The 13300-nt window shown below is 46.5% G+C and overlaps 1 protein-coding gene across 2 annotated transcripts in view; it reads right to left on the bottom strand.

The window, feature by feature from the left end:
• RASA3 (RAS p21 protein activator 3) overlaps positions 1-13300 on the bottom strand; it is an 897341-nt gene that overhangs the window by 25324 nt on the left and 858717 nt on the right. For both annotated transcript variants that reach the window (XM_086934683.1, XM_086934684.1), the window contains one exon: positions 11177-11360. In XM_086934683.1, the coding sequence (XP_086790809.1) occupies positions 11177-11360 (184 nt within the window). The remainder of the gene's footprint in view (positions 1-11176; positions 11361-13300) is intronic.

Genomic DNA, 13300 nt, shown 5'->3' with positions numbered 1-13300 from the left:
CATAGAATAGGAACAGCACAGCCATGCACATTCCGTTGCACGCACAAAAGAGGCACAGCTCAGGTACAGTAGTGCAAGCTGTATGCACATTCACAGTGTACACATGCTTCAACCACACTGACAGAACAGGCACAGCACAGTACAGGTCTTCCCTCACAGAGAGCACATGCTATAGCATCATATTCATTACTACAAACATGTAAAGATGCAGCAGTGCACACCCCCAGTTTGCACTAAATGAAAGATCCAGTGATAGTGCACATGTCTGTCAAATACGTAGCTTCTCATTAGGCAGCATCAGTGCACCAGGTACAGCATCTGCACCATTGGTGGATGCCTTCTTCAGCAACAGAACAGGTACAGCACAAGCACTAGTGGTGCACGCTTCCATTACACATGGACCAGGTGCACCACAAGAAGCACTGGTGCAATCCTTTACACACAAAACAGGTGCAGCACATGCACTGGTGGAGTACACTTCTCTAACACATGAACCAGGCACATCACATGCAGTACTGGTGCACGCCTTCACACACAGAACAGATAGAGCACGTGCTTGTGGTGCACGCTTCCTTTACACATTGACCAGGTGCATCACATGCACCACTGGTGCAACCCTTTACACACAAAACAGGTGCAGCACATGCACTTGTAGTGCACACTTCCCTTCCACATGGACCAGGTACATCACGTGCAGCAGTGGGGCAAGCCTTCACACACACAACAGGTATAGCACATGCGCTTGTAGAGCCCACTTCCCTTACACATATACCAGGCACATCACATGCAGCACTGGTGCAAGCCTCCGTACGCAGAACGGGTACTGCATATGCACTTGTGGTGCACAATTCCCTCACTTACATAGACTAGTTACATCATGTACAACTGAGGTGCATATTGTCTTCACCCACAAAGCAGTCATTGCACATGCACTTGTGATGCATGCTTCCCTTACACATGGACCAGGTACACCATAGGCAGCACAGGGCGAACCTTCTGACACAGAACAGGGAAGGCACATACACTTGTGGTAGACACTTCATCACACTCATGGACCTGGTACACCACAAGCATAATTGGTACAAGTCTTTTTCACACAGAACAGGCACAGAACATGCACTTGTGGCAGTGGTGTAACAACGGCCACTGCAGCCATGCAGTGGGGGGGGGGGGTGTTGTGCTCCTCAGAACAGTACCTTGGCCTGAAAGCTCCTAAGTGACGCCCAAGGAGGCCCCTCTATGTACTAGGCAGGGGGGCCCACTCAAGTTTTGTTACGCCACTGCGTGTATGGTGCATTAGGGGATGTATATGCCCGCAGTGTGTGTGTGTGGGCGTTCGGTGCTGTGTGCTGTTTCAAGGTGTGCTTGGGGTAAACAGGGTTCATCCTTAATCTCTATGTGGATGTTCGATATTTGTGTCTTTTTTCACCGAGTTGTTGGTGTTAATGGGTGCATTCCTTTCTTGTGTCCGTGGAAAAGAATAGAGTAATGTGTTCTGTGTGTGTTGCTTACAGTCTGTCTGGGAATTCGTTCATTTTATTTTGCCTCTTTTGCTCACATTTATCATCTCTTCCTAGTCTTATTGTAGCTTTTGCTCTATTTTGTTACACTTAACTCCCATCTCCTTTTCTCCCCCTATACTTTTACCCCTCATTATATGTGTAAGTGCAGGCAATTTCATGGCTAATGGGGAAAACTCCTAGCTGAAAGGACACTTTCCTACTCACAGTGGCTGTAACAATTCCGTGGGTCATGGTGCAAATGTATGAGCTTTGTGGAGGAATTTTGTGTACATATACATAGAGCTTCAGTGCTCACACAGTCTTCTGTGGCTATTTCATGTTTCATTGACAAAGTCAGGCCTGTGTCTTTTCTGATTATTTTCTTTTTTTTTTTATTTCCACTGAAGTAGTTACACAACTCCTGTTTTTCACCCGTCTGTGTCTTAATGCTTTACTTGTATCACTCTAAAACCCTGGTGGGCTTTGAAGTGCTTATGACTTCATCAAATGTAAAGGGGGCCTGAGATGTTAATGACTTTTGTGCACGTTCCTCTCCATTCATTCATCCATCTATTTAATAGGTCGAGTGTGAGCAGTGCATGCGCTGCTCTGCGAGCCATGCTGTATTGGAATATGAAATAGAATCCTCTCCCACTTTCCGCCTATATTTGTCATTGGCATGTGTTATTGTCCTTCGTAAATGCTTGCTTCTGATTCACTAATAGGTTTGTTAGTCCCTCCTTAGTACCGCCTTGTCCTAATTTCTAACCTTCCATGAGGACCGGCCCTTTTACTTCGGTTGTTACACTGTACGTCTTTTTTAGTCTGTAGGCAATTATTTTCTTTAAATAGTTTCTCCTACTGCAGGCACAACATGCTTTCCTGCAACACTCAGTGTGCCATCCGCGCTTTCACTTCATACGCAGCCCGGGACAATGGCAGGAGCTTCCTTGAATAGATCTTGCATTTAAGAGAGTTTGAGCTATTGGCATTGTAAATGACAATGCCTCATTTAAATGTTTTGATAATTATCCCCTTTGGTATCGCTTTGTTCGCCCTGAGTTGGCAGGGTATGCCCAGACGTGGGTCCCTTGCTCACTCTAACACTGGATACAAGATAGGCTGGCTGATGAGGATTATGAATCCGAAACCGGTTCCAGGATGCTTGTTTCCGGTCCAGGGAAGACATGGCTTGGCAGTTCGGGCTCGACTGTTCCCATGAGGCACAGGGTCAGACTGATTTTCATATGGCCATGTCTGAACTGGGGTGGTGGAGTGAGCTAAAGAATGATGATGGATTAAACCCAGATCAGTTGACTGGGGGTGAGTGTTTGATTTGCTCAAGCGCTCCGTCCATCATCCCCTTTGGTATCGCTTTGTTCGCCCTGAGTTGGCAGGGTATGCCCAGATGAAGGTCCCTTGCTCACTCTACCACTGGATTCAAGATTGCCTGGCTGATGAGGATTATAAATCCGAAACCGGTACCAGGATGCTTATTTCCGGTCCAGGGAAGACATGGCTTGGCAGTTCAGGCTGGACTGTTCCCATGAGGCACAGGGTCTGACTGATTTCCATATGGCCATGACTGAACTGGGGTGGTGGAGTGAGCTAAAGAATGATGAAGGATTAAACCCAGATCAGTTGACTGGGGCTGAGTGTTTTATTTGCTCAAGCACTCCGTCCATCATCTTCTTTGGTATTGCTTTGTTCACCCTGAGTTGGCAGGATATGCCCAGACGTGGGTCCCTTGCTCACTCTAACACTGGATTCAAGATAGCCTGCCTGATGAGGATTATGAATCCGAAACCGGTCTCAGGATGCTTATTTCCGGTCCAGGGAAGACATGGCTTGGCAGTTCGGGCTGGACTGTTCCCATGAGGCACAGGGTCAGACTGATTTGCATATGGCCATGTCTGAACTGGGGTGGTGGAGTGAGCTCAAGAATGATGATGGATTAAACCCAGATCAGTTGACTGGGGGTGAGTATTTGATTTGCTCAAGCGCTCCGTCCATCATCCCCTTTGGTATCGCTTTGTTCGCCCTGAGTTGGCAGGGTATGCCCAGACATGGGTCCCTTGTTCACTCTACCACTGGATTCAAGATAGCCTGGCTGATGAGAATTATGAATCCCAGGATGCTGGTTTCCGGTCCAGGGAAGACATGGCTTGCCAGTTCGGGCTGGACTTTTCCCATGAGGCACAGTGTCAGACTGATTTGCATAGGGCCATGTCTGAACTGGGGTAGTGAAGGGAGCTAAAGAATGATGATAGATTAAACCCAGATCAGTTATCTGGGTGTGAGTGTTTGATTTGCTCAAGCGCTCCGTCCATCATCCCCTTTGGTATCGCTTTGATAACTATCAAAACATATAAATAAACGGCATTGTCATTTACAATGCCAATAGCTTAAACTCTCGTAAATGCGACACCTATTGCATTGCAAATGCTTGTTTTTAGTGTGCCCGGGACGATTTTTTTTTATCTCAACCCAACAATGCGCGAGGGTGTACAATTATGATGCACTCCTATGTACGTACCGAGGCAACTACTTAGTAGTGGGCCACCTGGAGCCCTGTGATGTAGGGCTTCACCGGACATTGCACAGTTACACCCGCTGGCCAGACATGGCCAGAGGATGTAAATAAATATGCGTGTCTGGTATGCAAGCTGCAGGGACCTCGTGGCCCGAGAGAGTCCCCTGCCACATACTTCACAATTTTATCACATCCGCTGTTGAACCCATTCAAGACTGAAATGGGGTTCAGAGGTCATCGATTAGTTCAATTTAGCCTCAATTCTACAGAGGAATCCAAGCGGAATAGCCTAATTTCTTCACATTTTACTTTTTAAATGTCGGAATGTTTTTCCCACTACAGTAAAGGAATCATGGATACAAAAATGCAGAAATTCGGGTACATGACGCACTATTCGCCTTCTACAGCTAAAAATAAAAACACTTTTCGATATTATTACTCGTGCAATTTTGTATATTCCAAATATTCATTGCCTTGCATCTTCCTCCCTCTAGAGGCAGGATCAGGAATTCATTTAAGATCTTAAAATACTTCATTTAATCTACGCACCTCTTGAATCTCAGGCTTCAAGAACACAATGATGACTAACGCGGGAACACGACGAAACCCAACGCCGTCTTTGGCTTCATTCAACGTTATGCAATTCCATCTTCAGGGAAGCTAATCTCAGGAACCATTATAGTTTATTTTTGAGATGTACCTGTGTTCTGCATGCTAATTATTGACAGATGAAATGCTTAGTACTTTAGTTCTATATAACGTTCTTCAGCTGAGCCAAAAGGTGTATATATGTATTTACAGTGTGCACTCATGGCAACAAAGCTTTATGGTGCTAGTCGAAGAGCAAAATAAAAAAAAGGCAATCTACTTCTTGCAGAACTAGGAAGAAGACATTGCATAAGTATGTTTTCGATTGACTGCAAAAGGACGAATGACCAGTATGTTACCACAGCGAGGCTAGAAATGACTGCCACCCACTGGCAGCTTGAACTAAGACATGTCCTCGAATCCGGGACGCTTTGCAGCTCTCCGTTGTCCATTTATAAAGTGCATAAGGCAAAAGGAGGCATACCATTTAAATTGCTTGACCAAAAGTGATAAAAACATTCCAGTCAGTGATTTTTGCAGCACACGCACAGAGGCTGATTTCATGTGTCACAAGTTCTGTAACCGGAACCGGAAGCCAGTGAAGATTCGCAAGGACAGCTGAGATGTCCTCTCCTCACATGGTCTGAATGTTACAGGACTTATGTTGTCTGAAGAAGACCCCAGTATAAGCCATTACAGGAGGTGAAGCTGCACAAAAAAGAGCAGTCGGGATACTTGTTACCACTTCACTCTACACATGCCACGTCTATGTCAAAGCTTTTTTCTTATGCTGTGGATCACTTTTTACTGGGGAAAGTCACAGTGCAGCTCATTACAGTAGATGAAGCTGCAGTAAAAATAGAAAGCAGAGGAGATACCAGTTACTACTTCACTGCACTCAAGCCATTGCCTTTTTTTGATGTTGTGGAGCATCGGGAAAAAAAAGAAAAGAAAAAAAGGTGCAATGATGTGGCTGCTTTAGCCGGTTGTGCCATTTTGTAGGTGCATATGTGCTATGAGTATTCAGTCACACACATCATCATACATGAATGCACCTACAGAATGACATGGGCACCATTTTCTTTTTTTTTATTGACCGATCTAAAATGGCAGATGCCATTCATATTGGTCAATAAAAACAATTACATTTTAATCATGCAAAAGCGCTCCTCTTATAGCAGAATGCACAGCAACAACTGGCAACTGATGGCCATAAAAAATAAAAATAAACACGAGGGGTGAGGAAGCAACAGAGGAGCAGGTGGGGGGAAGCAATGGGACGCTGGGGGGATAAAATAAAAATAAGGTCGGATGGGGTGATGATGGGTGTTGGACTTGGCCCTTTTTGCAGGGTCATCCCTAAACTTTTTGCCTTTCTCCTAGCCTTTTTTCTGACATGGTGTTGGTGGTTATAGGCCTCTGGGCACTTCAGCACTGCTATCCAGTGTAAAGTGTGTGTGCTCTCTGTGATAAATGTGGGAAGATTGGTCTATTCATGTTTGGCCTATTGAATTTACCTGTCAGTCCCTTGTAAAGTATTATCCCATATAGCCAAGGCTGGTAAATTAAATGCTACTGGTGGGCTTGCAGCACTTATTGTGCCACCCACCAAAGTAGCCTTTAAAACCTATCTCAGGCCTCTGCCATTGCAGGGCCTGTGCGCGCAGTGTCACTGCCGCTGTGACGTGGCACCAAAAGTGTGTGCCATGTCTGTGACCCCCCTTTTACTGCATGTCAGTCACCCCTAAGGTAGGCCCTAGCTAGCCCTATGGACAGGGTGCATTGTAGGTAAAGGTAGGACATGCACCTTAAGTATGTGACATGTCCTGGTAGAGACAAACAGCCATTTTGTTTTCTCAGTACTGTGGGGCTGCCCTCCAATAGGAATGCATTTTGGATTCCCTGATAAGTGTTTCTATGGTAATTCCTGATATGAGAGGAGCAGCAAGGTCAAGTTTGGTATATTTGGAATTGTAATAATAAATGCTGCCCAATGGTGTGCGCAGTTTTATTATGACTATTTGAGAAATGCCACTTTTAGAGGTTTGCATTTCTGTGTGCTATGTGTCTGTCTGCCTGATGGGAATTGCATGTGTGGCCCCTAAGCTATTATGGTTATATATAACCGGGATAGTTGAATATATGAGTGTAACGCCGACTGATGCTTCCACGCTAGCCGGAGAAAAAACACTGATACTGATGTTTGCCGATGACACATTGATCTTGTCCAAGACCCCGAGTGGGCTTCAGAAAGCCCTCAAAATCTTTGAGGACTTTTGCTCGCAGAGGGGCTTGGAGGTCAATGTGTCTAAGACTAAGCTAAATGGCTTTTAATGCTCGAAAGGTCCACATGGGGGGCTTTAGAATGAAGGATGGACTGCTGGAAAAAGTCACGGAGTTCACCAATTTAGGGCGTGAACTTCCAAGAAAATATGAAGTGGGATCACCAGATCGAACTAGCGTCCCTCAAACACAGGCAGATTTCAGGAATTCTCTATCAGGAACATAATCCCTCCCACTCTAAGCCCATTAGCCCAGCTCTAGAAATCTACAAAAGCACTAGATTATCCCAGAGCACCCCAATGTGCCCATTATTAATTGATCTAGGTAAAAAACTGATTGCAGCGGTCGCCAAATTTCTCCCCCTCCTGTATTGGAGGAGACTCTGGACCACACCAGAACTTGCAGGCTACGCAAAAGGTTTCCTAGAAATAATAAGGGCTGATACCACACATCGTATCAAATGGCTATGGGCGGTCAGAGATCTTTTGGCGGATATAGGCATGATCTCGATTTGGGCATACCCTGAAAACTCTCCCTTTCCAACAAAAAAGGTGTTGAAGGCTAAGTACTGGAATTGGTTCCAGGTTAACAAACTTAGGAAAAGGGAGTCATTTACCCTTACTGGCCGTTTCTTGGATCATAAAGCCACCCCGAAGCTGGAATCTTACTGGGACATAATAACTAAACCATTGGACCGTAAGTTGTACTTCCAGTTCAGGGTGGGAACACTCCCGGTGAGATCATTTACGGCACAATGGTCAGCTCAGGAAGTATCTACATGTCCGGGGTGCAGAACCTGTAACGAATCCATGGCCCACATCCTTTTTGTCTGTGTTGCTTATGCTGCCCCTCGTCAGGCATGGTTGCTCCCAATCTGCAGGCTCTTGGGCTTGAGGCGTGCAGCAGAAGCAAAACGCATTCTGCGGACCGACCCCTCACCGCCCATTGCAACAGCCATCCCAAAATTTCTAGGGTGGTCATGGACTTTGAGGGGTCACCTAATAACCCAGAGCGAGAGTATAAACTGAGACGCTCTAAACCAATGATTATACCTCTAAGTAGGTTATGGTGGAATATAGCGAGTGATCCACTGTGCCTTATATAGTTGCATATTGCAGAAACAAAGTAATTCATAATGGTACAGTGTCTAGTGATGAGTTTTGTATACAGTTTAATTGTCTCTATGTTGCTCTATAATGAGATTTTAATTATCAGGTTAAGAGAACTCGCTATACTAGAAACATGACTAGCCCCTAAAGGAGGTTTGCTTAAGAGTGTGCTCTTCTATTTTAATCCATGAATCACATCAACTTGGAATGTGAAGTAGTTTTTCTACGTGTTTTAATGTATGTCTTTTTATGACTCATGTTTTTATATAATTAATTCCTTTTGTATGTTTGCGAAATCCTTTTATGTCTGTAAATTGACAAATAAAGCTGTTGAAATGGAAATAGAATTGCATGTGTGGCTTTTGAGTGACAGAGGCTGGGAGGTGTGTGTGGCTCCAGGAGGGGCATGGTGAGTCAGCACTAGGCTGAATGTGACATCTGCATTGGTAGTAGTGGGCCTGACCCTGAATAGATCTGTGCCTAGCCTGGACATTGATGGCTCTGCCCCCTGTGGTGTGTCTGATCACCTAGCCCCCCACCTGACAAAGGGGAAGAGGAGCTTGGAAGACAAAGTGCTCCAATTCCCTCCTGAACCGGTAGCATCCGGTTCCCCCAAGTCCTATGCTGCAGACAAAGAGATTGTGTGGTATAAATGAAGGGGCTGTGACCCCATGTTTTTTGTTCTATGCTTGTGTGCTGTTCCTGGCTTGCTGCTGCTGGGGCCCAGGAGGAATTGCCAAGGGGGCTTACCTCTCTGCTGGAGGGCCCTGTGTGCTGGCCTCCCTGGGCCCAGCTTTGCCCCCTGGACCTAGAAAAACATTTTGGCTTGGACCCTTTGTTTCTCTTTAGATCCAGGACTTTGGCTGTATCTAGCGCCTTGTGAGCGCTTTTATTTTAATTATCCTGAAGGGGAGTGCTGTGCTTTATTTTCCCCAGGAGAGAGGAGCGCTGGAGCTTCGCAGCGCTTACCTGCACCTCGCTGCTGGGGGAATCCCCAGTGTAGGGATTCCCCTGTGATGCTTTAGAAGCAGGTGCCCACCCCACATTGCTGTGATGTCCACTATAGCGGGAGCCCACTCCGTTTTATGATGATTTAAAATGGCAGGTGCTCACCCCGCATTATGGTGCCTTTTTGCGGGTGCCCACCCCTCTTATGCTTTATTTTATTTACGGGTGCCCACCTCACATTTTGGAGAATTCACAGCCGCAGCCCGAGTGGAAGTCAGGCGCGTTCGCCTGACTACGAGCAGGGCCTCGGCGGCCAGCGGAGTGGGGAGAAGAAGTCCTGCCCACCGGAGAAGCCGTCTGGAGCTCGCAGGCTCCCCCGCTAAGGCCAGTGTCCCCGGAGAGGGACCGGGTGATTGAGCATGCAGGGGGAGCCTTGTGGGCTCCGCAGGAGAGCGAGAACGGGTGAAGAGAGCAGATAAAGCTTCCTCAGTGCGGGAGGAGACCGGAGTAGTCCTGCCCGGCAGCCCCAGTGAGTAAGGGCTTCTCCAGTGTTGTGGTGCCTTTCGAGGCACGGTGTCGATGCTTGGTCTGTGTGGTCCCGCAAAAGAATGGCCGCCCCAACGATGGGGATATTTGTTTTTAGAGCCCCTTGGGAGGGTCCAGAGGACACAGTGGTGCTGGGCCCCCCTTTATGGATATTGTCACAGCTGGCCGCCGTAGCGGGCAGCTGCAACGTGGGCATATTTGTTTCTAGGGCCCCCGTGGGGGTCCAGAGGGCACCGAGGTGCCCGCGCCTGCTCTTTGTTTACTCCCAGCTGTCCCGCCTGATAGAGGGCAGCTGCAAAGCTTTGCACACATTGGTATAGAAGTCGTTGAGTGGGACAGGAGAGGGCACAGTGGTTCCAGGCCTTTTCTGCTTCACAGCTGCACAGCAATTAGCAGAAACTGCAACGTTTAGGCCAACATTTCTTTGGGGGCATTTTGTATGAGATAGGAGTGAGATACACTCCTGTGTCTCAGCGCAATTGCACGCTTTTGGTTTTTACTGCAATGGCAGCCCTGACATTATGGACATAGGGCCTTTGCGCCCTCTGAAAAGGCCAGTTGGTCAGGGGGACAGTCTGAGGTTGATAGGGTGCCAGGCCCTACTTAACTTATATGGTGCTAGGAGTGTAATTTACGCACCGTGATGTATGCCTCTAGTACTTTTATTTAGGAGGTTTATGCATAATGCGTTTATGCTGCTAAGGCCTAATGCGTAATGTGTTTATATTAATGAGGTTTGGAGCCTAATGCGTTTTATGCCTACTGCTTATGCCTAATGTCATGTTATGATATTTTAGGATGGTGTCTAATGCAAATATGATAATGTTTAGGTCATTATGGTAGTTACTGGTTGTGTTTTACATTTACTTACCTGTTCTGATGGTTCTGACCATGGCCCGATTGGCCTGGTCCTGTATATACTCCCCTGTGAATATTGCCAGTGCCAGTTGGCACAGTGTATATTGTGTGATTACTATTCTAATGTGTTTATGACAATACAAAGGCTATTTTTTATATATAACCTTGTATGGAGTTCCTTTTGTGGTGTGCCTCGTATGTTGCTGCTGTGTGTGTGTTGCGCAAACGCTGTACATTGCCTCTGGGATAAGCCTGACTGCTCGTGCCAAGCTACCAAGAGGGTGAGCAGGGGTTATCTTCATAGAGTAACTCCCTTGCCCTGACTACAGTGGTGGTTTCTGCCTGGCTTAGGCGCAAGCCCTTGCCAACCAGAAATCCCATTTCTAACAATGGGAAAAGCAGCAAACAAGTGAGAGAGCAACACAGAGTATGGGTGCACATGGGGGCAGGTATTTTGACAGGTGGGAAAACCATACGAGAGTGAGAGAGCTAGAAAGTACATGCACTCCGATGGTGTGTTTAAAGAAAAATAAAAAATTATCTCCATAAAAGTGAACAGTTGAAGTATACAAATCAGCCAATTAAAAGGATGGTAAAGCGGCTGTGTTCCAGACCTAACGATGTTTGCATTTGACGGTGCTGTACGCGTCTAGAAACATTTTTAGATGTGTGAAATACATGTTTCAGCCCGTGATTTCTAAACAATTTTTCTAGAGATAAAACCCTGAATAAAATATATAAAAACAATTTTTATAAGCATAAAAAGAATATGCATGGTGGCTGGCCCAGAGGATTTAACATATACTCACTGGCTCCCATATTTTGTCTTCTTGAACTTATCTCTCTTGTACTGGGCATGCTCCTTCTCCAAAGTCTGAACTCCACATATGATTTGCCTTAGTGTTTTGTAAGTCTCCTGGGGGTCGTCGATCAGGAATGTGGAGTACTCATCCTCCTCAGGACCATCATAAACCGATTTGCTACCACAAGCCTCTAGAGAAACACAACACAAAGCAGAGCGTATGATTTTAGGCACTGCAAAAAAAAAACACAGAAACTCCATCATTTGTACCTGCCTCCAAGCTAAGTAGAAAGAACAAATGATGGACAGTATGATGAACAAATGAAACATTTACCCCCAGTCACAGATCTGGGTTTAACCCATCATCTTTTTTCTCACCACACCAGCCCAGTTTGGAACCAGCCATATGCATATCAGTCTTGACCCTGCCCCGCATGGGAATAGTCCAGCCCAAACTGCTAGGCCAGGTCCTCCTTGGACAGGAAGAAAGCATCCTGGGACCGGTTTTGGGGTATCACCTTTAAATTCCAGGCTGAATCCAGTGGCATATTGAACATTGGACCCACATCTGGGCATACCCTTCTCATTTAGGGCAACAAAAACAAAAATAACAAATGATGGACAGAATGCTGAGCAAATCAAACATTAACCCTGAGTCACCGATCTGGGTTTAATCCATAGGTTTTTTGCTTACCATGTCACCCCTGTTTGGACCCAGCCATTTGGAAACCAGTCTTGATTCTGCTCCCCATGGGACCAGTCCAGCCTTAACTGCCAGGTCAGGTCCTCCATGGACCGGAAACAAGCATCCTGGGACCTGTTTCGGGGTATCACAACTCCTCGGCCAGGCTAGCTTGAATTCATTGGCAAAGTGATCAAGGTACCAACGTCTGGGTATACCCTTCCCTCTTAGGGTGACATATAGTAAAAAGAACAAATGATGGACGGAATGCTTAACGAATCAAACATTGACCCCAGTCACAGATCTGAGCTTAATCCATTGTTCTTTGCCCAACACACCACCCCAGTTTGGAAGCAGCCATTTGCAAATCAGTATTGAGCCTGCTCCCCATGGGAACAATCCAGACCTAACTGCCAGGACAATTCCTCACTGGACCGGAAACAAGCATCCTGGTACCGGTTTTGGCGTATCACCCCTCAACAGCCAGGCTAACTTGAATCCAGTGGCACAATAAGTATGGGACTCTGGGCATGCATGCTCACTGTGTCACTGGATTCAAGCTAGCCTGGCTGATGAGGGATGATACCCATAAACTGATCCCAGAATGATTGTTTCTGGTCCAGGGAGGACCTGGCCTGGCAGCTTTGGCTGGACTGTTCCCATAAGTAGCAGGGTCAAGACTCATTTCCATATGGCTAGGTCCAAATTGGGGTGGAGTGGTGAGCAAAAAATATGATGGAACAAACCCATATCTGTGACGGGGTGAATGTTTGCATTGTTCAGCATTCCATCCATCATCTGTTCTTTTTGCTTTTGTTGCCCTAATTGCGGAGGGTATGTCCATAAGTGGGCCCTGTGGTCATTGTCCCATTGGATTCAAGATAGCCTGGTTGATGATGGGTGATACCCTGAAACCGGTACCAGGATGCTTGTTTTGGGTCCGGGGAGGCCCTGGCTAGGCAGTTCAGGCTGGACTGTTCCCATGAGGATCTGGATCATGACTGATTTGATTTACATATGGCTGGTTCCAAACTGGGGTGGTGTAGTGATAAAGAAAATGATCGATTAAACCTAGATGTGTGACTGGGGGATGGATGGAATGCTGCATTGTTCAGCATTCCATCCATCATATGTTCTTTTTGCTTTTGTCGCAAAAAGTGGGAAGGGTATGCCCAGATGTGGGTTCCGTGTTCATTGTGCCACTGGTTTCAGATCAGCTTGGCTGATGAGGGGTGATACCTGGAAACATGGCCCATGATGCCTGTTTCCGGGTCAGGGAGGACCTGGTAGTTCAGGCTGGACTGTTCCCATGGGAACAGGATCAAGACTGATTTGGATATGGCTGGGTACAAACTGGGGTGGCGTGGTGAGCAAAACACAATGGATTAAACCTAGATCTGTGACTGGTGGTGAATGTTTGCAGTAGTCAGCTTCTGTCCATCAAAAGCT

This window comes from Lissotriton vulgaris, chromosome 8 (assembly GCF_964263255.1).
Source record: "Lissotriton vulgaris chromosome 8, aLisVul1.2, whole genome shotgun sequence".
NCBI lineage: Eukaryota > Metazoa > Chordata > Amphibia > Caudata > Salamandridae > Lissotriton > Lissotriton vulgaris.
This window is presented reverse-complemented; position numbering and strand designations above follow the sequence as displayed.